General features: G+C 40.5%; 1 protein-coding gene across 2 annotated transcripts in view; it reads left to right on the top strand.

Annotated features, from left to right (window-relative positions):
* Positions 1 to 3630: 3630 nt before the first annotated feature.
* Positions 3631 to 22225, top strand: part of ASRGL1 (asparaginase and isoaspartyl peptidase 1) — a 39287-nt gene continuing 20692 nt past the window's right edge. Inside the window, exons 1-3 of one of the 2 annotated variants that reach the window (XM_044422116.1) lie at positions 3631 to 3653; positions 8838 to 9040; positions 19724 to 19866. In XM_044422116.1, the coding sequence (XP_044278051.1) occupies positions 8854 to 9040; positions 19724 to 19866 (330 nt within the window). In that variant the 5' untranslated portion in view covers positions 3631 to 3653; positions 8838 to 8853. Of the gene's footprint in view, positions 3654 to 3694; positions 3853 to 8837; positions 9041 to 19723; positions 19867 to 22225 lie in introns of those variants that run through there. The other variant, XM_044422115.1, reaches the window with a different exon arrangement.

The following is a 22225-nucleotide window of genomic DNA, read 5'->3' as shown; positions in this document are numbered from 1 at the left end:
TTTGACATATTTAGTCCATAACAAAGATTTGTCCATTTGTAGAACCAGTCAGCTGGCCAAAGATATAGGTGCTCTTGAGAAATGATCACCCTTTTTTGAAATATGGGGGGTGGGTGACGCTGTCTCCCATTTTCCTTAAAGAGTATCTCTGCTAGTTTCATTTTGTCATGACACATAAGGTGCCTGGGATTCAGCCAAAACTATCCCCTTTTAATCTGATTCAGATTGATTGTGCAATTCTACAATCTTTTTCATGCCACCCCGTTTCATGTGTAAAAGAAGACATACAGGAAAGAAAAAAAAAGAAGACATACAGGAAAACAAAGTCTCTAACAGGCACCCATAGAAGGTAGGTGGGTTGTATTTGGTTAGCATGTTGAGTCACATTTTGAGCTGGCCTGAATTGGAGATGGGTGGGCGGGGGAAACTAACAGTAGTAGATAAAGAAAAAACAGGAATAGTGGTTTGGGGGAGAAAACAATGCTAACAAATATTTGAGTGCAAGACAACCATGACAATACAAACATGAGCTGCACTTACAATTGGTAACAGTTTAAACAGTCAATACTATGGAAGTGCACTTCCTTCAAAGCCATACTATGAAAGCATGCACATATAACCAGAAATGCTTTTAAATGCCATGGCTTAATCCTGGAAAATGTGAGTAGAGATAGGATTAATATTAAGCATTTACATCATGAGAAGGCAAGACTGACTGGAGAAGACAATCATGTTAGGGAAAGTTGAAGGCAGATGTCAAAGGCGAAGACCAAATATGGGATGTAGGAAGAGCTGAATGGAGCTGTCATGGACAAGACATTTTGGAGGACTTTTACTCATAGGATCGCCATGGGTCAAAGATGACTTGATGGCATGTAACAACAACAGTGCACAAAGCTCTGTCCACACATATCTGGGATTGAAGGTGGAAGGAACATGGATTCTGGGAGGAACTCCTTTCTGGAAATAAACTCTAAGACTGCAATTACTAGGGAATAAGCTCTACTGAACTCATTGGAATGTATTTTTCTGGATTGTGCTACTTGTATCTTTTGTCTTCAGGAAAAGAAAACTGCTGTACAGCCTGCTCTAGAGTGTCAGCACAGCCACAGTCTGAAGGAATAACAATCCTGTGTACAGCTCTGGTTACCACCCCTCAAGAGGGATATTCTACAGCTGGAAATGATGTAGAAAAGGGCTTGGGGTAATTCCTCTGTGAGGAAAAGTTACAACATTTGGGATGTTTTAGCTTTAAAATGGTGGTGTGAAGTGGTAGGAAGCATGATAGGTGTGTAAAAAATTATGGACTCTGTGGAGAAAATGGATAGACTTTCTTGTAATACTAGAAATTAGAGTTTGAGGTTGAATGGTGGGAGATTCAGGAAAAATAAAACAGAGAGTGCATAGTTGGAATTTGCTACCACAAGATATAGGGATGCCTATCAATTTGGACAACCTTAAAACCGGATTGGATAAAATTAGGCTCATGGAGGTTAAGACTATCTATCCATGGTTATGAAGGGTGTCTATTACCTTCAAAATCAGAGAAAGTATGCCTCTCAATAACATCTGCAGGGTGACATGAACAGGAGGCTTCCCACTGACATCAGATCAGCCACTCTGGGAAAAGAATGTTAGACTAGATGGAATTTTAATCTGATCTAGCATGGCTCTTATGTTCTTTTTATCTTTTCTGTAGTCTTTGAAAAACGCCACATGAAGACAAGAAAAAGTCAGCACAGAAACATTGCAAAACTATTCTGGCAATGACATTAAAAATACCACTCTACACACAGACACAGTGGTGAATTAAGTGGGATTTACTCCAATCAATCAATCCAGTCAATGACCAGCATAATCACAGAAACAGTATCAAAATTCCTATTACTGTACAATTAGATTTAAAATCCAGAATCTAAACAGAGGATGATATACATTGTATTTAAAAAGGTATTAAATTTTTTATACTCATTACGAACAATATCCTGTCAGATTTTACAAACAGTTGCCAAAAAATTCATTCTCTGAGCTGTGATCTGTGCATTAGTTTCCATAGGAAAAATCTTGGCCAACTCTTCATCTGACTGGCTGGTATATAATCAGGAAGAGAATAAATTTACCATGTACTTCTTGGTAAAATGAGCAGTAAGACGTGATGTGCTCTGTTGTTTCCACTTCTCCTGAACCACAGGGGCAAAGCCTTTCTGACATGGTGTCCTTCTATAGCAGCCTTCAACAATAGTCAAAGGAAGTGCTCCTCAACTGTCCAGAAGGAAAGCCCTCCTATGCTCCAGAGCTCTAATAAGGAGAGATAGGCAGCTGGTGCCACAGCTTACCTAATATTCTAACATTCTGCTGATATCCTCTTGTCATTTGATATCTAACCGCCTCTGCCTCACTTTCACCTGATCCAGACCCGTTGCCAGAACAGCTTCTGGGGAGATCCTCAGATTCCTCAGCTTAACTGTCTTAAGCCAGGAAGATTCAAAATTATCTTGGAGGATTAAAGATGTTAGACCCTGTGGATTGTAATTTAGCTGGAGCCAAAAATTGATAGAGGTTAAAGAAACCCTGGCCTTGAATTTTACCAAGCCAGAATCTAAGCGCAAACTCACATTGGAGACACAGCTGGACACTTGAAATATAGTTCTTAAGAACCTTGATTAGACATGTTCTAGAGGGTCAAAGCTAGGTGGGGGGTGGGGCAGTGGCAGTACCGTCCCATATAAAAGATGAGACAGGGTTAGGAATTTACTCCAAAATGTGAAACATAGGAGTGTGTGTTGTATGTGTACCTATGGTATTAGATTAGTTCTTTACATGCCAAGGTAATAATACATTTATTTTATCAGTGCTCAAATTTGCACTGCCTGGCATGGAAACCCTTGCCCTGAACCAATCACAGTTCAATGAAGGGTTGAGGTGGGCTAATGAGATCATTTAGAAATATTCTGCATCCTATGAATGCTTAACTCTGTATTCACAGACACTTACTCCCTGGTATGGGTACCTAGAACTGGAACTTTAGTAGCCCTTAGGATACCTAGAATCGGAACCTTCCAATGCACTGAAGCCTGGCATTCCTGTTACTTCAAATTAAATCAGCTAACACCTACGAAACAAGAGCAGAAATAAGAAAACAAAGTTGCAGCAAAATCAATTCAAAATATGGTGTTAAGTTTTGACGAGGGTAAGGGTCAGAAAGTCTCCAGAACTTGAGTCAAGAGAGAGAGCTGATCAGGTTTGAGGACGTCTACTTGTTAAAATCTCTGAGATTTGCGAACATGTTATTTCTCCTAGGCTATTTTAGTTGTTTTTCCCCTTCAGTGAAGGATTTGCCAACCCTTTACTAAGATACAATCAACTCTGAACTACCTTTGCCTCCTGTTGTTTCAGCATTCTCTATTAAAGAGGAAGGGAAAACACCAGCTAGAGAAATAAACACCTCCCTTCCATGCAGTTGTAATACGTATCAGCCATCTTTACGACGGGTAATCGTTTTTGCTTCAGCTAGACTGAATCAATGGGATAAGCTAGCCATTTTAGCGATGGGCGGACGCTTTCCGAGCCGACCTGAAGGAAGCGGCTGCCATTCTAGCTGAGGGCAGCTTTGCCTCAAAAGACGACGGCAGCTTTCTTTTCTAAGGGCAAAGGTACAGAATCAGGGAGTTTGTTATCCGCCCTATAGTGTGACCACTCCTCCCCCTAGCTCTTAAAAACATATTTCCTGGTAAGACGAGCCAGCACTTCGTAGCTTTTCTTGACTTCGGCTGTGTTCTCCTTTTTTTAAAAAATTAAATCTGTCAAGTTCTTCCGTAGGGGTTTGAAGGCAGTCGGGGAAAGCAACCACATGTGAGTAAATCCGCTCTGTAAGAATGCAACTTGCAACAAGCCTGAGAGAAAATGAATTGACGGGCAAAGGCATGGCATGCATAGCAGACACTTTTCCCTCCTGCGGCGGCTGCTTCGGCGGGCGATCGCTGGCTTATTAAACATTTTCGTTCGCGGGAAGTTCATACGTCCCCATGCAAGAATTAACCCTTTGTCGCACAGAATGAGGCGATCGTGTCAATAAGGGAGACGTCACAGATGCCTAGCAAAAGGCTTGGGAGTAATTGGGTGGGGAGTAAATACTGGGGCCGCTCAGCCGCGTCATGGAGGTCCTGCTATCCATGGTTTGCCGTCCTGCTATCTCGGGCCTATATTTCTCTGGTGTTCTGTTTGTGACATCGAGTCACGGTTAAAGCTTAGGGTCCAGATAATGCACTCGGTCTTGTGATAGCCCTTCCGCTCTTGCGAGGTGCTCTGCAGGGAGCAGGAGGAGAGAACGAACCTGATTTTGTTGCTTAAAGCCTCAACCCTATCCAACCTTACCCGCGAGTAAGTCCCTGTTAGACTTATTTCTGAGTAGACATACATAAGATTGCACTGTAAAGGTCCTCAGCAATGTGAGTTTGAAATAACTGCTACAATTCTTTTTGCACTACAAGTTTTATAGGTGGATTATGAGGTCAAGAAGTCAACCACAACTACCATATATGCCTATATGCATACTCTGAAACATTTTGTATGTGCCTCATTTTTGATGAGTTTTCAGTGATTATTTGTAATAATGCAATAGAGTTGGCTGCAGCATGAAATCCACTCATATTGGCACAGCTCCACTAAATAATCTTGTTTTCTTAGAAATTTGGTCTATTTGCCTTGGCATGGAACATACTGGGCATTCAATGAACTGTAGGGAAGGGATGGGACTCAGTGGTTCAGCACCTGCATTGCATGCAGGAGTTTCCCAGGTTCTGTCCCAGTATCTCTGTGTAGGTATGGCTGGGAAAATCTCTCTCTTGAAACCTTGGACAGCTGCTGCCAGTCCTTGCAGAGACAATGCTGCATTCAATGGACCAATATAAGGCATTTCGAATCCTTGTTCCAATAAAATATTTCTTAATGATCAGAATAATGTAATCTTCAGCATCATATGGTGGGAGATATTTCATAGATACCTAGATATTTTTTTCTGGTGAATCAGTTGTTTCAAAGGTGAATTCTTTTTAAAACAAATGATATCCTGCCTCTCTATCAAAGAAAGTTTCAGTTGAAATGAGCTACTTTCTTCATTATAATTTTCAGCCTGAATCTCTATCTTGTGGCACAATTTGGCATAGGAAGGACTTCTATCTGTGAGTCAGTCTTCACTGCACTCCCTTTGTGTTCATGCCTAGCTCTCCTGTAAAAGCTTTTGTAAAAATATTCTGTTACAGTTTTCAACCCAGGAGTGACTGACAGGATGAATTGCAGTGATTAAAATCTTCCTTTAGAAACCAGCCTTCTGGTTCAGGAAAAAGTGTGTCCTGGTTTGTACCCTAGAAATTTAAATACATTTTCACTCTTTTCACCAAGTATTGTAGTTTTGCAGAGGTAACATGGTGTTGCTAATGCTGTACGAGTTTAGTAAGCACACACGGGCTTATGAATGCTTATTCGTAGACTGTGAATGCATATCCAGTGCAGACTGCTTCACACTTTAGCCCTACCCAGATACACTGATTGTCTGTGGGTGTTTGACACAGTAAACACATGAAGTATGAAGAAACAATGCTTTTCTCCAAATGCAGTGTCTGAAGAGAACAGTCGGAGATCATGGCTTCTCAGGGTGTGTATCCCTGAGTGTTTGGGGAATCCTTATCTTTCCTTCACATTTTCTGTGGAAATAATAATTAGGATATAGATTATTGAACTGTTGATCCGATATTGATTAAAAACTAATTGATCAGCTATGAACTTAAGAACATCTGTGCTGAATCAAGCCAAAGGATTATCTAGTCCAATATTCTGTTGCTGCGGATTTCTGTGGGAAGCCCGCAAACAGGCTGTGTCAGTGACACCACCCTCCCACTTGTGTTTCCCAGCCACTGGTATTCAGAGGACTTCTGTCTTGGATACTGAGCATAATACATTCGTAATGACTGGCAGCCATTAATAGCTTTATCTTCCATTAACTCAGATGCAGTGTTTTGCTTTGGTTTTAAGATAGGAAGCTGCCTCATATGGAGTTAGACCCTTGGCCCATCTAGCCCAATATTGTTGACACTGATTGGCAGGGACTCTCCAAGGTTTTTCTCTAGCCTGTCCTGAAGATGCCAGAGATTGAACTTGGGACCATCTGTATGGAAGACATGTGCTCTGTCAATCAGTGGTAACATAAGTTGATTATTACAAGCTGTTGCAAGAACTGTGTAAGAAAAACAACATTTTAGAAGAGGGATCTCCCTTCCCTTTTATACAGACACAGAGGGAATTAGTTTTCTAAGATGGGTGTCTGCTACATGCATGGACCTCAGCAATAATATTAATAAAGGATATGTGTCTGTATGTCTGTCTGCCAGTACCAAGACAATGAAACCTAGGGGACCCTATGTTTGTGCGCCTCTGAGTTATTTGATATTTTAAAAAACCCATTAATTAATTAATTAAATGATAAAACATTGCAGCAATGTTTTCAGTTATAGGGGCAGATTTCCCTAACCAACAGATAACTTTGTGGCTAATGCAGTTTGAAGTGAGGTAAACTGAGGGACGGTTATGCACATGGTCCCTGCTGTGGGTCTCCCCAAGGAATGGAGTGGACAGACCCCTCCATTGGGGGCTACAGAGGGCCATGCTTTCATCTAGTAATGGCTGGCAAACCAGCTATATTTGGTAATCAAGAAATAATGATAACATTCTGTTGTTCTCCTTGAAAACTCATTTTTCATTCATTCATTCATTCATTCATTTATTAAATTTGTATACAGCTGCCTATTAGCAACAAACTCTCTGGACGATCATTACACTATAAAATCAACAATTAACAATAATACAATTAAAATCTCATAACAAACAAATAAAATTAAGTCACAATAAAATTATTAAATTAAAAATAAAACATACATTAATATAATTAAAACTGTGCACTGATATACAGTAACTAGTCTAGATTGTGCCAAAGATGTGCCAGGAAAGGAAAGTTTTTGCAAGGCGTATGAAACTCAGTAAGGTAGGTGCCTAGCAAATCTCCTGCAGTAGAGTGTCTATAATTGGGGTGCCACCACAGAAAAAGCTTTTCGCCTTGCAGCCTCCCCCTGAATCTCCTTAGAGAGAGGAACTTGTAGGAGGGCCCCAGTTGAAGATCTTAAACATTGGGCAGGAATACATGGAGTAAGGCGCTCCCTAAGATACTGTATGTGTCTTTTAGGGCCTTGTATGTGATAGCTAAAACCTTGAATTCAGCTCAGACAAGAACAGGCAGCCAATGAAGGACAGGTGCAATATGTTCATAAGAACCGGCCCTCATCAACAGATGCACTGCCCTGCTCTGGATCATTTGAAGAGTCTGGACCATCTTCAAGGGAAGCCCCACATATAGTGTGTTGCAGTAGTCCAGTCTGGGGAATACCAGGGCATGAATGACTCTGGCAAGACTACCCTCATCCAAGTAGGAAGCATAGTTGGTAAATCAGCCAAAGCTGATAAAAAGTGTTCCTGGCAACTGAGTCCACCTGGGCAACCAGGGAGAACTTAGGGTCTAGGAACACCCCCAAACTATGAACCTTGTCCTTTAGGGAGAGAGCAACCCTGTGCAGGACAGGTTTATGATCTCCTAGTTGAAATGTGGGTTTACTCACCAACAGTACTTCTGCCTTGTCAGGGTTGAGCTTGAGCTTACTGGCACTCATCCAACCCATTACTGAGTCCAGGCACTGATTAAGGATAGAGACCACCAGACCTGGGTCAGATGGAAACAAGAGGCAGAGCTGAGTGCCATCAGCATACTGATGACACTTTAGACCAAGCCTCCTGATGACCTCTTCCAGCAGTTCATGTAGGTGTTGAAAAATATGTGGAATAGAATTGAACCCTGTGGTAGCCCATGACATAAAAGCAGTACTCCTTGGCGTGGTAAATTTACACAGGTACATTTAAAGATTTAACTCATTAAAAGTCGCAGGGCACTATTTAACAGATCACTTACACCTTCACTGATTCTTCCCACCAGTTCCATTGTGAAAGAGGGGCACACTGCTTATGCAAAGGAGATTTAGTTCTTCCTATGGGAAGCCCTAAGCCTAACAGAAACATTATTTATTGGAAAGAAGCAGGTTGGGAAAGCTCTCTTTGGAAGGAGCTGCCTCCTTCCAGAAACGAGTGTTTCAACTTATGCTGGGTTGCCCCCAGAATGCTAAATTGCCATTGGGCGAGGGGTTGCTTGTGCAATGTGGTTAGCAGGGCAGAAGTGCCCCACTGGCTTCAGCCCAGCGAGTTAATATACTATCATTTGGATGCCAACCATAATAAATAAAAAAACTGATCTGAGAAAAAGTATTTATGTGAACATGAACTGTGATAATTCAAAAAACATGATATGCTATTATTATACCTTACACTTACTAAATTATTTTGTGTTTTATTTGTTTCATCAGTAATAAAAGTTCACTTGAATTCAATAACTGAACTTTAAACTTTTAGCCAGTAAGAACATCTGCAATAGTTCCTAATGCTCTCTGAAAATGTTAACATGTTAGCAACTTGATCAGGACTTTCAGGAAAAGGAGATGTCCCATGAAAGATACAATCCCTTTGTGAAAGACTGCTAGCCAATATCTCATCAGATTTCAGCTGCTGAAATTTGAAATAGAGGCTTTCTGTACCCACTTACCTGGAAGTGTCATTTAATTCAGTACGGCTGGCTTCTCTTTGGTCAATTATAAGATTCCACTGGAAGAGAAAGCAGCAGCTTCATCTTGATTTGATTTATAAGAAATCTCAATTGTGAGAAATAACTGTGTCCTTCTTGACAGGGAAGCATCAAACAACATGAATCTGGCTATTGTGGTTCATGGTGGAGCTGGTAAAATTTTAAAGGAGAGGGAAGAAGGAAGTCGATCAGGTGTCAAAAGAGCAGCACTGAAAGGTTACAGTATCCTTAAACAAGGAGGGAGTGCCTTAGATGCTGTTGAAGAAGCTGTGAGGATAATGGAAAATGATCCACATTTTAATGCAGGTAATTGGTCTGAGCTTTCCAGATCATTCTTACTTATTTGTTATATTTAAATTCTGCATTTTTCCTTTCAAGGAACTCAAGGTGGCTTGCATATTTCTCCTGATCCTCTCAATCTTATCCTCACAACCAGAACCCTGTGAGGTAAGTTGGGCTGAGAGTCTGTGCTTGGCCCAAAGTCACCCAGTTGGCTCAGTGGCTGTGTGGAGACTAGAAGATGGCAGCCAGCTTTTTACTGGTAATACTGTTGTGTGTTTAATAGTAGCCTACTGTGCAGGAATTTAGCAAGTGAATTTATGCTCACCTCTTTTCCTTGTCAGGCAGCAGTTCATCTCCTAACTTCCTGCAAGTCAGGCTTCTGTGAAAGGCACCAAAGCAGTGCCTGTAAAAAAAGATGGCAACTCTAAAAAAGAATAACTTACACAAAGTTAAGGTATCTTACATAAAGGTAAATAGATCCTTTTGTATGTGTGCTGGGGGAAGAAACTGTCTATCACATGGCAATATTAATGGACAGCGATGAATACTATTTAAATTGGAGGCCTCCTTGCCATAGTTGGAAATTAAAACAACTGGTTTATACCATCTGTGCTGGTGCTTCCTGTCAGAACCAGTACAAACTCCTTTTCCTTATATTCAAAACCCTCCATGACCTTGTCTCTCTGCTCTTACATCCCAGCTTGTGATTTGCTCATCCTAAAGGCTACTCTTCCCCACGAAGACTGTGCCTCTATGCCTGGAACCGCCTGCTATAAACACCTCCATGGTGCCACTTTTCTATTAAGCTTTGGGCGCTTCTTTTACTTTTACGTTTTGGCTGCATCCCTTGGAGTGCCTTTTTCTTGCTGCCATTCAGTCTGTAATTAGGTCTAAACATGAGTAACTGAAGGAACCATAGATTGCTCTTCTGTTTACCCATCCCATCCTGTCCCCTTCCCTGTGTCCAGTTTTAGACTGCAGCTTCCTCAGGGCAGGACATGTCCCCTTGCATTCTGTAAAGCAGCATGCTCTGTGATGACATGATATAAATAATGAAATGGCTGTGGCAGTACACAAGCGAGAGCGGGAGGGCTTCTTCAGTGGTGATACCCTGGTTATAGAATTCTCTTTGTTTTGCCACTATGTTGTTGTCTGGCTCCAGGCAAAAGCATTTTTATCCCTTCTGTTTTTTTTGTTTTTGTTTTAATTAAGATTTGGAGGAAAAGGAAGTTATATTTTGAACACTATAACTGAGTCATTCATTCTGTTGACTTAATTGATTTTAAAGCTATGGTGAATTTAGGGAGTGCTCCTGCTTTTAATTGTGTGGATTTTGGGGTAGTATTTTAAATATGCAGCTGTAGTTTATTCTAATTTCTTATAGTGAACTGCCATTTGATATAATTGTATGAAAGGCAGTACACAAATGCCTTAATCTCTCTCTCTCTCTCTCTCTCTCTCTCTCTCTCTCAAGTCTAAGGAGAAGTAGGTGTTGTGAAGCGGCCATCTCAGGATTTGAGGTGTCATGAAATGGCAGCAAATTATTAACCATTTAAGGTACAATCCTGTGCATGGTTAGAAAGAACAAATCCTACAAGTTCAGCATTGCTGGCTGGAGAATGCTGGGACTTGTAAGAATGCTTTCTGTCTAAAGATGTCGAGGATCACATCCTTAATGTATTTTTTTGCACATTTTTATTAAGATTTTAACATCACTTGATCAAAGGCTGCTAGGTCTTTATAAAACCCCCATATTTTATAATCTTTAGCATATCTTGATTGCATCTGCACCTTATACCACCACAAGATATTGAGTCCCTGTTCTTATATTTGTCGATCTAGGTTCAGGCCTCCATCCTAATCCAAAATATCATCATATCTTATGATCCCTTCAAAATTCAATACATTTGGATACACAAAAAGCTTCCATAGGTGAAAGCCATCTTGGTAACTTATTATACAATTTTAACTTTAATTTTTCCCACACTGACATTAATGATCTTCTAATAAAGTGACTTTAAAAGTCCCATGAGACTTAACCTTCTCATACCACATATAAGCCTGCCAACCCATTTGCAAATCATGTCCTTCAAGATACAAAATTCTCTTATTTCACAAGGTTATCCATTCTTTTAGCCAAGTTAAAATAGAAGCTTGATAGTACAACATCCAGTCTGGTAAACCAAAACCCCCATTCTTTTTGGTTTCCTGAAGCATTTTCAGTTTAATCCTTGCTTTCTTTTTTCTCCAAATAAATCTCAAAATTTGAAAATTTAAATCCTCAAAATTTTTTTTATCAATTTTTACAGGAATCATTTGGAACAAAAACAAAAGTTTTGGTACTATATTCATTTAACCAGTGCAATTCTTCCCATCAACGACAGTTGTAAATTTGCCCATCTTTCCAGATCACCTTTAATATCTTTCAATAATTTATCATAATTGTCTTCTTTCAAAGTTGTGCATTTAGCTGTAAGATAGATTCCCAAGTATTTAACCTTTTTGACAATCTGCAAGTCCACTTGTTCTTGGAGTCTTTTTTTCTGATCTTGCATAAGATTTTTAACTAAAAGTTTCATTTTTTCCTTATTTATTCTCATCCCCGTAACCTCACCATATTCTTCAATCCGTTGTAAAAGTTTAGGGATTGTTACAAAAGGTTCCTCTATTATAAAGACCAAATCATCTGCGAATGCTTGCAATTTATACTTTTCATCCCTAATTTTAGTACCTTTAATGTCCTCGTCATCCCTAATATTTCTATTCAAGACCTCTAAAGTCAGGATGAACAGCAGGGGTGACAGCGGGCATCCCTGCTTTGTACTCTTTTGTATCTCTATAGCCCTTGTAAGTTCTCCATTAATTAAAATCCTGGCCGACTGTCTTTGATAAATGCTTGATATCGCATTCATAAATTTTCCCCCAAACTCCATTTGGTCCATCTGGTGTATCATGAATTGCCAATTAACATTATCAAAGGCTTTCTGGGCATCTAAAAACAGCCATTGATTTTTCCATGTGTGTCTCGTAGTATTCTAGAATATCCAAAATAGTCCTCAGATTGTTCTTCATTTGTCTTTTAGGCAGAAAACCATTTTGGTCTGGATGAATAAAGTCTATTAAAAACTTCTTCAACCTTTCTGCCAATATAGAGGCAAACATTTTATAGTCCACATTTAATAATGATATGGGTCTGTAATTTTGAATCTGTGTTAAGTCCATATCTTTCGGTATTAATTTGTGTATTTTGTACCTGTAGTCGTCCTTCTCCATCTTTCAGTTGTGAAATCAATCTCTTCTCTCTTTCTTTTTTTTACTTTATATGCTAGCCATCTCCCCAGTTTATTAGCATTTTCAAAAAAATTCTGTATAGCCAATTTCATTTGCTTAGTAAGTTCATTTGTATCCAAGAGATTCACTTTGTGCTTTAAAATATTCATGTGGACCTTAAGATTTCTTTTTGTTGGATCCTCAATTCTTCTACTAATGTTGCTCGCTCTTGCTTTTTCTTTTTTTTTAATTTTTGCTGAGTAGGTTATTATCAGTCCCCTGACATAGGCTTTAGCTGTATCCCAGACATTCTGTAAAGAAGTTTCTTCCACTTTGTTTATTTGAAAGAATATTTGCATCTCTTTGCTTATCTCTTCTATAAATTTTTTATCTTTTAGTAACGCTTTATCTAGACTCCATCTGGGCATCCTTGCAGCTCCTTTCAATGATATAAATACAGGATTATGATCCACCCAGACATTTGTCTTCATTTCAGCTTCTATCACATATGACATTAAGTCTGGAGTTATCCAAACCATATCAATTCTAGACCATGACCTGTGTCTGTCTGAGTAAAAAGAATAGTTGGCCGAAGATGGGTTTTTGTGCCTCCAGGCATCTGTCAATCTGAATTCTTCAGTCAAGTTGGAACAAGACTTTGGAAGCATCCTCCTACCCTTTTTTCCCCTTACTTTCACTCTTGTAATTGATTCCCTTATTCACAATTGCATTAAAATCGCCCATTACACACACAGACTGATAGTCCACTTGTAAAAGTAACATACGTAGTTTTTGATAAAAAGTTTCCTGATGGTCATTTGGTGCATATATTGCCACTAAGAGCATCTTTTTAAGTTTAATTGTAATTTCTACCATCAAGATCCTACCGTCCTCATCAGCAAGAATATATTTAGGGTCCAATTTTTCTTTAACATACAGTGTTAAACCTCTTTTCTTTTGCGATGTAGAAGATACAAACAATTTTCCCAGATTTGAACATTCCAGAAGTGTAACATATTGTTTCTTCATATGTGTTTCTTGTAGACAAATTATATCTAATTTCCATGTTTGAAGTTGAGCAAAAATCCTTCTTCTCTTAGATGGTCCATTTAGTCCATTAACATTTAAGGAGAGCAATTCAATTTTCCCTTCCTTTTTTAAGAGCCATATTTAATAAAATTATTTACTTTGCCTTTACAGTTCTACCTTTTTTTCCCACCTTTGAGTCCAGAGTCTTTACTTCTTGTTGTGAATCAGCCTTCAGTATTTCTCCTTCTTCAGTGGTACGATGTTATTTCCATTGCTTCGGCACCTCTTTCTCCTTCTTTAGAGATGACAGGATCCTCCTCTTCTAGCATAACTCTAAATTTTTCATAGAACTCTTGTGCTTTAAGAATTGAATCCAATTTATATCTTACAGAGTTCCATGTAAAAATATTCCTTCTGGTGTTAGCCACTTAAAGATAATCTCTTTCTTGATCAATTTTGTAGTAAGGAATTGATATTTCTTTTTTCCCTCTCTAATCCTCCATGGAATTTGTTTCAGGACCATCACCTCTTGATGATCATCTCTCTTTAACGGCTTCTCCTGTATGGCCTTCAAAACATTATCTCTTATAGACCTTAGAGCAAATTTGACATGGACTTCTCTTGGAAGTTTATTTTTTCTGGTATAAGAGGAGTTGACCCTAAAAACAAGATCAATTCCCATACCCATGACTTTGTTCTCGATTTCTAAAAGCTCCGCCAACATGACAGTTATGATCTCTCGGAGGTCCTCATTTTTCTCTTCAGGTATATTCTGAAATCTTAGATAATAAGATGCCTTCTCCATCTCTAATGTAGCCATTGAGTCCCATGTTGACTTATTTGTTTGCTTAATTAAATGTATGTCTTTATCTACTGTCTCCAATTTTTCACATACTTGTACTTTTTGTGTATTCTGTTCTGCTTTAAGTCGGACATCAGATAATTGAGTTGTCACCTCTCTATTAGAGTTATCCAATTTGTCAAGTCACTCTTTTTGCTCATTTGATAAGCTTTCCAGTTGTATTGACATCACCTCTTGAGATGCTTGCAAAGTTGTTAAAGCTGCCTGTATCGCCATTAAGCTTTTTGCAACATCTTCTGTCTTAGGCTGATGAATTGGACTCTGACCCACTGAGGAAGGTGCTGTAGAGGGCTGAGTTTTCCTCATGATGGAAGTTGTTCACCAAAGAAATTTCAATATACCAAAAGAAAAAGGAGGGGGGAGGGGGAGAGGGAGGGGGAGAGAATGAAAGTAGCTTGCAATAATTCTGATAGCCACCGGGTGGTAGCAAAAGGCTATTTAAAAGGCAAAAGGCTATTTAAAAATGAAAAAATGTTGTCAGACCCAGGAAGATTGGAAGCTGGCCAAAAAAATGGCCACCGGCAAATTAGGGGCTTTTTCTTTCTTCTTTATGCCAGTTATCAACAGATATAATTTTTCCACAGGTAATATTGCAAAAAGAAAGTAAGTAAAAGAAAGTAAAAATGCTCACCAGAAAGTCATCACAGTAGAGAGGAAACACCACGTAACAAACTTTCCTGGCTAGTGTCCAATTAGCCTTGGCAGAAGTCCAAACAGGCATCCAAAGTGTACGCTTCAGCTTCTAATCTTCTATCCTTTGATTTAGTTCCATAGCAATTATTCACTTTGCCTTCGCCCTTAGAGAGATTAGAAGGAAAATCTTTCTCTTCGGCTTCAGTTCAGATAAGAGTCTTCACATTCTCTGGTATGTCAGTTGCTGCTTAAAAAACTTTGAGAGGGCTTTCTCTTTCTTTTAAGTCAATTATAAACAAGTACAGCTTTTCCACGGGTAATATTGCGAAAAGAAATAAGAAATAAGAATGCTTACCAGCTGTCCGATGCTTATCTGGCTAAAGTAAGCTAATTAATCCATCAGATGTCGAGAACTGGCAGGGGCTAAGAAAACCCCCTGTATTGCCCGATTGAGAAATGCCTGAGTCTCTTCCAGTAGATATAGGATTGCCGTCCTACACCAACCAGAAGAAAAGATGCCAGGCAATCTGTCTTCGCCCCGACAGGGCTTAGATGAGTCTCCCACGACTCGCTACCGAGCAATACCGGTGTGATAACAGAAGCTCCATTAATCACGTCCGTGTCGTTCCGACGCCATCTTGAAAGTCCTCCTTAATGTATTATTAATGGGGTTTTTGCTGGCAAAAGGCATTTGTGGGATTTTCTGTTGCAGGTGCCAAAATAACATAGCTAGCCTGGAGTACACCACACCTTGACTTGTGGGGCACTGTGGGTACCTTGTTCCAGCCTGGGCAGCAAAGGGCACTATTCTTTTTGGCTCCAAAGCTGTTGTGTATGTTGCACAAGAGGTAGGACAACGCCAATAGTGTTTGCTGGCAGGATGTGTTTCCCCAGTATTGGGCCAACCGTGTTTCATAAACACTGCTGGAACAATTAAATCCATGGGTCAGGGGTGCAACACATCACACAAATCAAAAGCAACTCCCCACCTTGATCTCAGTCGGAAAGGGGGACAGACATTACTGACTGTGAAGAGCTGCTATTAAAACCATCACAAATCTCTGATAACCTTTCTGAGATAATCTGAGTTATCATCAGTTGATGACAACTTTGACATTTAGCAAGCATATAAAATGTAGCATTTCTGTAAAGCTTTCTTTTTTCTTTCCAGAATCTTTCATTCTAAAATTAGCAAAGCTGTATTTAAGAATGCATCCTCTGTTCCAATAATTCAGTATTTTGGTGGCTTGGTAGTAATATGCTTCACTCATCCGGTGATGTGGATGTTTGAGAAGAAATTGCAAGTCCATGGACCTGTGGTTGTGATTGCTGAGCAGCCAGCTTGTTCAAGTTCAGCTATACCTGGTGTACATGGTATCTAGTTCTGTAATCACATCTACATGTGTTCAGGCTCATTCAGTTCAGCTGCTCTTGGTGAACAGGACAAAATGAACTGTGTAAAAAGGAACCTGATTGGAGTTGCTGTTTTGAAACATACCGTATGATGTTTATCTTCATAAAGGATGAAGCAGCTTTATTGTAAGGCTGGCAGAATATAATGTTGACAGGAGAGCAGGAGGATGCTGGAACACTAGCAGATGATACAGGGAGTGAAAAATGGCTAAACTGGTCAAGCAGCTGCCAAATAGGGGCAAGAAGAATGTTACCCTTTATAATTGCCCTGAGAGAGCTCAGATGAGCTTCCATTTTGAGGGGGGAATTTCTTCCAGTAAAGGTGTGCTGTCAAACAAGCACTTTCATCCCAGCTAGAAAGCAAAATGAGGTGCTTATCTCAAGTAGCAGATTTTAGGCACCATTAAAGGGCAACAAATGCCTTTATTTAATTTTAACTTCATTTTCTTTTTCTTTTTCATTTCTTTAATGAGGTGTCACCATATAGAATTTGTGTTTGAACACTATAATGTCTTGGGCAGGCACTATTCTAATTTGCACCCAGTCACCCTAAAGCAGCATAAGTCCTGTTTAGGTGTTCTTAATCTGTGTGAAATCAGCACATGAAAAGGAACACTTATCCCCCTCCCCTTCTCCTTGTATTTCCAGCTCCTTGTATTTGTGCAGGGCAGTGGTCTGAAGAAGAACACTCTCTGTGTCCATGCACAGACCCATGCCCATCTTGGCTACTTAAGAAAGCCAAGGACGGGATTGGGACCTGGATCCTGGAGGTGGTCAACGCCTCTTTAAGAGACGGCCGGGTACCTGCCCCTTTAAAGGAGGCGGTAGTCCGGCCAGTCCTAAAGAAGGCATCCCTGGATCCAGAGGTGGCCGCCAATTATAGACCGGTGGCCAACATCCCATTCCTGGGCAAGGTGCTAGAGCGGGTGGTGGCGGGACAACTCCAAGCACTCTTGGATGAAACTGATTATCTGGACTCATTTCAGTCCGGCTTCAGACCCAGGTATGGCACTGACTCTGCCTTGGTCACCCTGTACGATGACCTGTGCAGGGACAGAGACAGGGGGAGTGCGACCCTGTTAGTTCTCCGGGACCTCTCAGCGGCTTTCGATACCATCGACCATGGTATCCTTCTGAATAGGCTAGCAGGATTGGGAGTTGGAGGCACCGCGTGGTGGTGGTTCCGCTCCTATCTCAACAGCTGATTCCAGAAGGTGGTCCTGGGGGACTACGGCTCTGCGCCATGGCAGCTATGCCATGGAGTTCCGCAGGGATCGATTTTGTCCCCTTTGCTGTTTAACATCTACGTGAAACCGCTGGGAGAGGTCATCAGGAGGTGTGGGCTGCGGCATCATCAGTACGCTGATGATACCCAGCTCTACCTCTCATTTTCCACCAATCCAGGTGAGACAGTGGCTGTGCTGAACCGGTGCCTGGCCGAGGTAATGTGCTGGATGAGGACCAATAAACTGAAGCTCAATCCAGACAAGACGGAGGTCCTGTTGGTGGGTGGCTTGGGCCTCGGGATGGGGGACTTGGACCTTGTCTAAATGGGGTTGCACTCCCTCTGAGGGACAGGGTTCGCAGCTTAGGAGTGCTCCTCGACACTGAGCTGTCTCTAGAAGCTCAGGTGACAGCGGTGGCGAGGAGCGCCTTCCTTCAGCTTTGGCTGATACATCAGCTGCGTCCCTTCCTGGAGAACAACTGCCTGGCGACAGTGACACACGCGCTGGTAACTTCCTGATTAGATTTCTGTAACGCACTCTACGTGAGGCTACCCTTGAAGACGGTCCGGATACTTCAATTGGTGCAGAATAGAGCTGCCAGGTTGCTGACGGGGACTGGGCGTTGTTCTCATATAACCCCAGTTCTCCGTCAGCTCCACTGGCTCCGATTGAAGTCCGGGCCCAATTCAAGGTGTTGATTATGACCTATAAAGCCCTAAATGGCTTGGGACCTGGATATCTAAAGGAACGCTTGCACCCATATATGCCCTCCCGCCGCTTGAGATCAGCAACGGATGCCCTTCTCTGGGAACTCTCTGTGAATGATATTAGGAGGGTGAGTACCTGGAGGAGGGCTTTCTCTGTGGTGGCGCCCCATCTATGGAATGCGCTCCCCAGAGAGGTCCGCCTGGTGCCGTCATTATTTGTTTGTCGGCGCCAGGCTAAGACCTTTTTATTTAAAACTTATTTTAATTGCTAAATTGTTGTATTTATTAGGATTTTAAATTAGCCAAGAATGCACTGGGGGTTTTTAATGTTTTTTTTTCTTTTAAATTGTTATATTGTTATTGTTTATGTATGTTTTTTTGTATTTTTTGTGAGCCGCCCTGAGGCTTTGTTGCGATGGGGGCAGCATAGAAATATTTTAAATAAATAAATAAATAATGCAGGCCCTCCATGTGAGCCAGAATACTGGTTTTCCCTAATTTCAACCCACTCTGAGAGCACTTTGGACAATTCCAGCTTTTATCCTGTGATTGCCTTGCAACATTAATGGAAATTTACAGGGGGCTCAGATGATGTTGTCTTCAATGTGTAGCCCTTCCATGCTTTCCCACTGATTCTTCCATCTCTTTTCTTACCAGAAAAAATATGTTAAGAGAAAAAGATGGAATAGTGGTAACATATTTTTGATTGCTGGCACTAGGGGTTCCCCTTTTGGAAATGTGTGGAATCTCCTGGAAGGATTGAATCAGAATAGATATAGTATTTGTTTGATATTCATAAATTTTAGTTTTGAATTACTAGTTCCCCATTTGTCCAGAAGAGAGAGGTAATATAATTTGGGTTGTTAGGTTGTTCCCAGATATTCAAGCTACCAAATAACTGCACCATTACTTAGTTTGAATTTATGGAAGTTTTTTTTAAATTAAGAGATTAAAAGGGTTTTGATTTATGGGGCTTCATTAGAGCTGTCTGCATTCCTCTGAGAGTTGTAATATTACTCATTTCAGCCCTGTGTAAGTAATGAATCCTCTGTAGATGGCTGACTATGAAATCAGTATTACTGTGGTTTTGTAACCTGAGGTAGCAGTGTCTAGTCAAGTACATATTTAAGAATCTACAGTATTTCACTGTGGGCTAGAAACTTGTTTGAATTATGTTTGTAGGCCACAGGATTGTACAGTCTAAAGTTGGCATTTGTAGGTTGTGTTTTTAAAGATTCAAAATAGCAGTGGGAGTGAAAAGTGAGGTTTTTGTGGTTTGAATATAAGTACAGCTTTTCATCATAATCAGTTGCTTATGCACTTACTTTTGCTTCCATCCTATTGAAGTAATACTTTGCTTCTCATACTGGTGACAGATCAGATAATTCCAAACTCTGCAGAATAAAAAATGAACACGCTTACATGCACAACTATTTCTGAAAAGACCTTAGGATTTTAGGAACTTGAAGAATGCTTACAACACATAGATTTAAAAAGACTTTATAAATACTACTGGCCAGCTGTATAGTTGGACATTAATGCTTTTCTTCACTGCTTTATTTTTAAGGCCATGGCTCTGTGTTAAATGAGACGGGTGAAGTGGAAATGGATGCCATTATCATGGATGGGAAAAATCTAGCCTCAGGAGCTGTATCTGCTGTGAAATGTATAGCTAACCCAATAAAGCTTGCACGTCTTGTCATGGAAAAGGTATGCTGAATGTGCATTGAACACATTCTGTTCTGTTCCCTTTGCACCTTGACCTGCATACCCTGATCTCTGTGTCCCTTGCCTGGTCTATGCATGTAGCAGAATGAAATGATGCACTGGATTGCCCTGCTTCAGGCTTCAGGTAGGGATTCACATTTTAGAACGCTGCCACATAAGCAAAAAACCAGCATAGCACTAAAAGGGTAGGCTTTTTTCTATGATGTAGTATCCCATTCCCTGTGGAAGTTGTTTTGGCTTTTGTTTTACCTTGGGGGAGAATTAGAAATTGTATCCCTGAACTCAGCCTGAAGTGATACCGTCCATTCAATCTGTTGCGCATATAGATCCTGTTTCTGTAACTTTTTCCAGCCAAAGCAAGAGATCGTGACTGCTCTTAGAGAAGATAACATTTTCTGTCCAAAGCAAGGATGGCCATATGCCCATTCATTTCACTGTTGTTGCAGTTAAGAAGGTTTTTGTAGTGCTTTTGAAGCCTTTATCTCCAGAGAAGACTCATCTTATTCAGAATAATGACTTTGCATTATCATAGGCAGTATGCATGTCTTTACAAGGTAGGGCAGAAAGAAGAGCTCCCAATATCCCAGCCAGTATTCCTGACCATAGGCAATGTCAGCTTCTGCCAGCTGAAGTCCCAAACATCTAGAGATCTACTTTCAGCTTGACCCTCTTTCAACCTTCCTCTATCTGGTTAGAGTTACAGCAGGCTTCATATGATTGGCTTACGTGGAGACACCAGTTCCAAAAAACACTGCCTTTGTGTAGATGCTGCCAGTAGTCCTTCTGTGCTTCTGGGATGCCTGTGCATTTGGCCCTTGTTTGTTTTTGTCTGACTCCAGCTATAGAAAATTCTAGTCTGTAATATCAGAAAAGAGAGACTGGATTGAAAGACAATGACTTACTAAGGGTGTCATTCTATCTATCGAAGCTAGATACAAAGCCCAGCCTCCCAAAGTCAATTTTAGCATTATCTTCTGGGCCCCATGCTGCCTAACACAGGGTCATGTGACCATTTTGACTTCACTTTCTTAATACAAGTCTATGAGTTCAACAGCTACTCCTTCAGATTATGTGGCCTCCACTTCTCAATGGAGTAGATCAAGTACAGTACACCAGTTTTGACAGATCACAGTGAATGTATATGACACTTCCTTCCTCAAAGCCTTTTTTAAACATGACATGCCTATTCAGATATACAATTGCATTTCTTATTTAATTCCAGCATTCCTTGAAGATACCGTGGTATTTGTATTTGTGAGAGCCAGTGCAGTGTGCAGTGTAGTGATTAGAGTGCTCAGCTGGGTTCTGGGAGATCCAGGCTCTAATCTCAACTTGGTCACAAAGCTCACTGGGTGACTCTGGGCCTGTCACTGACTCTCAGCCTAACCTACCCCACAGGGTTGTTGTGAGCATGAGACTGAGAGAAAGAGGAGGTAGATTATGTAAGCTACCTCACGTTCCTTAATGGAAGAAAGACAGGATAGAAATATAATAAATACATATTTATAGGTGCCCTTTTAAATAAAAACCAATACAAATTAGCAATGCTGAAGAGGTAAGTTACACCATGGTTTCACTTCAAATTTCATTACTAGGTTTCCAGGGAGATTTGAAGTCCATAATATCTTCTAGTTCTTTCTTGTTGGCAAAAAGAACCAAATTTTAAAAATCCTCCTTCCTGCACTTAAAAGAGCCTTGTTTGAAACCTAAAAGCAATTGGGAGGCTCTAGCCTTTTCCTTTCCTTTGTTTTTGTTTGCTTGCTTATTTGTTTGTGCCTTTGGCTTAGTAAAGTCTGGTTAGGCCAGTTCTGCCTTGACAGATCCAGTTGGTCAACAGCTGCAAAAAAGGCAACTCTGATCTTTGGGAGTGAAGAGAAAATGAAACTGAAATGAACTGATTAGGCAAGCATTCAGTAAATACCATCAAAAGCCAAAGACTTGCCTACTGAAATGTATTCAACGGCCCCCAGACATCTGAGGTTATTAAAGTTTGAGGTAGGGTGTTCAAGCATTATTTGCCATCTTTTAAGTTTCAGGTTGATCGAGACTCCTAGCAGAGCACTCATATGTTTATTTTCCATCAAGGATGTGCTTAAGAATGTGAACGTGGCTCATAGTTTTCCTTTGAAATCAAACATTTCCTTTGATATATCTATACCCTGCTTTTTCATGCAAGGAATTATAAGGCAACTTAAAAGATCTTCCTCCTCTTCCTTGCAACAATCCTGTGAAGAAGACTAGGCTGAAAGTCCACGACTGGCCCAAGTGTGCTCACTCAGTGAGCTTCGTGGTCAAGTGAGGACTAGAACTCAGATGTTCCAAATCCAGCCACTACACCACA

Source organism: Varanus komodoensis, unplaced genomic scaffold (assembly GCF_004798865.1).
Source record: "Varanus komodoensis strain SLA01 unplaced genomic scaffold, ASM479886v1 scaffold12, whole genome shotgun sequence".
Taxonomy (NCBI): domain Eukaryota; kingdom Metazoa; phylum Chordata; class Lepidosauria; order Squamata; family Varanidae; genus Varanus; species Varanus komodoensis.
This window is presented reverse-complemented; position numbering and strand designations above follow the sequence as displayed.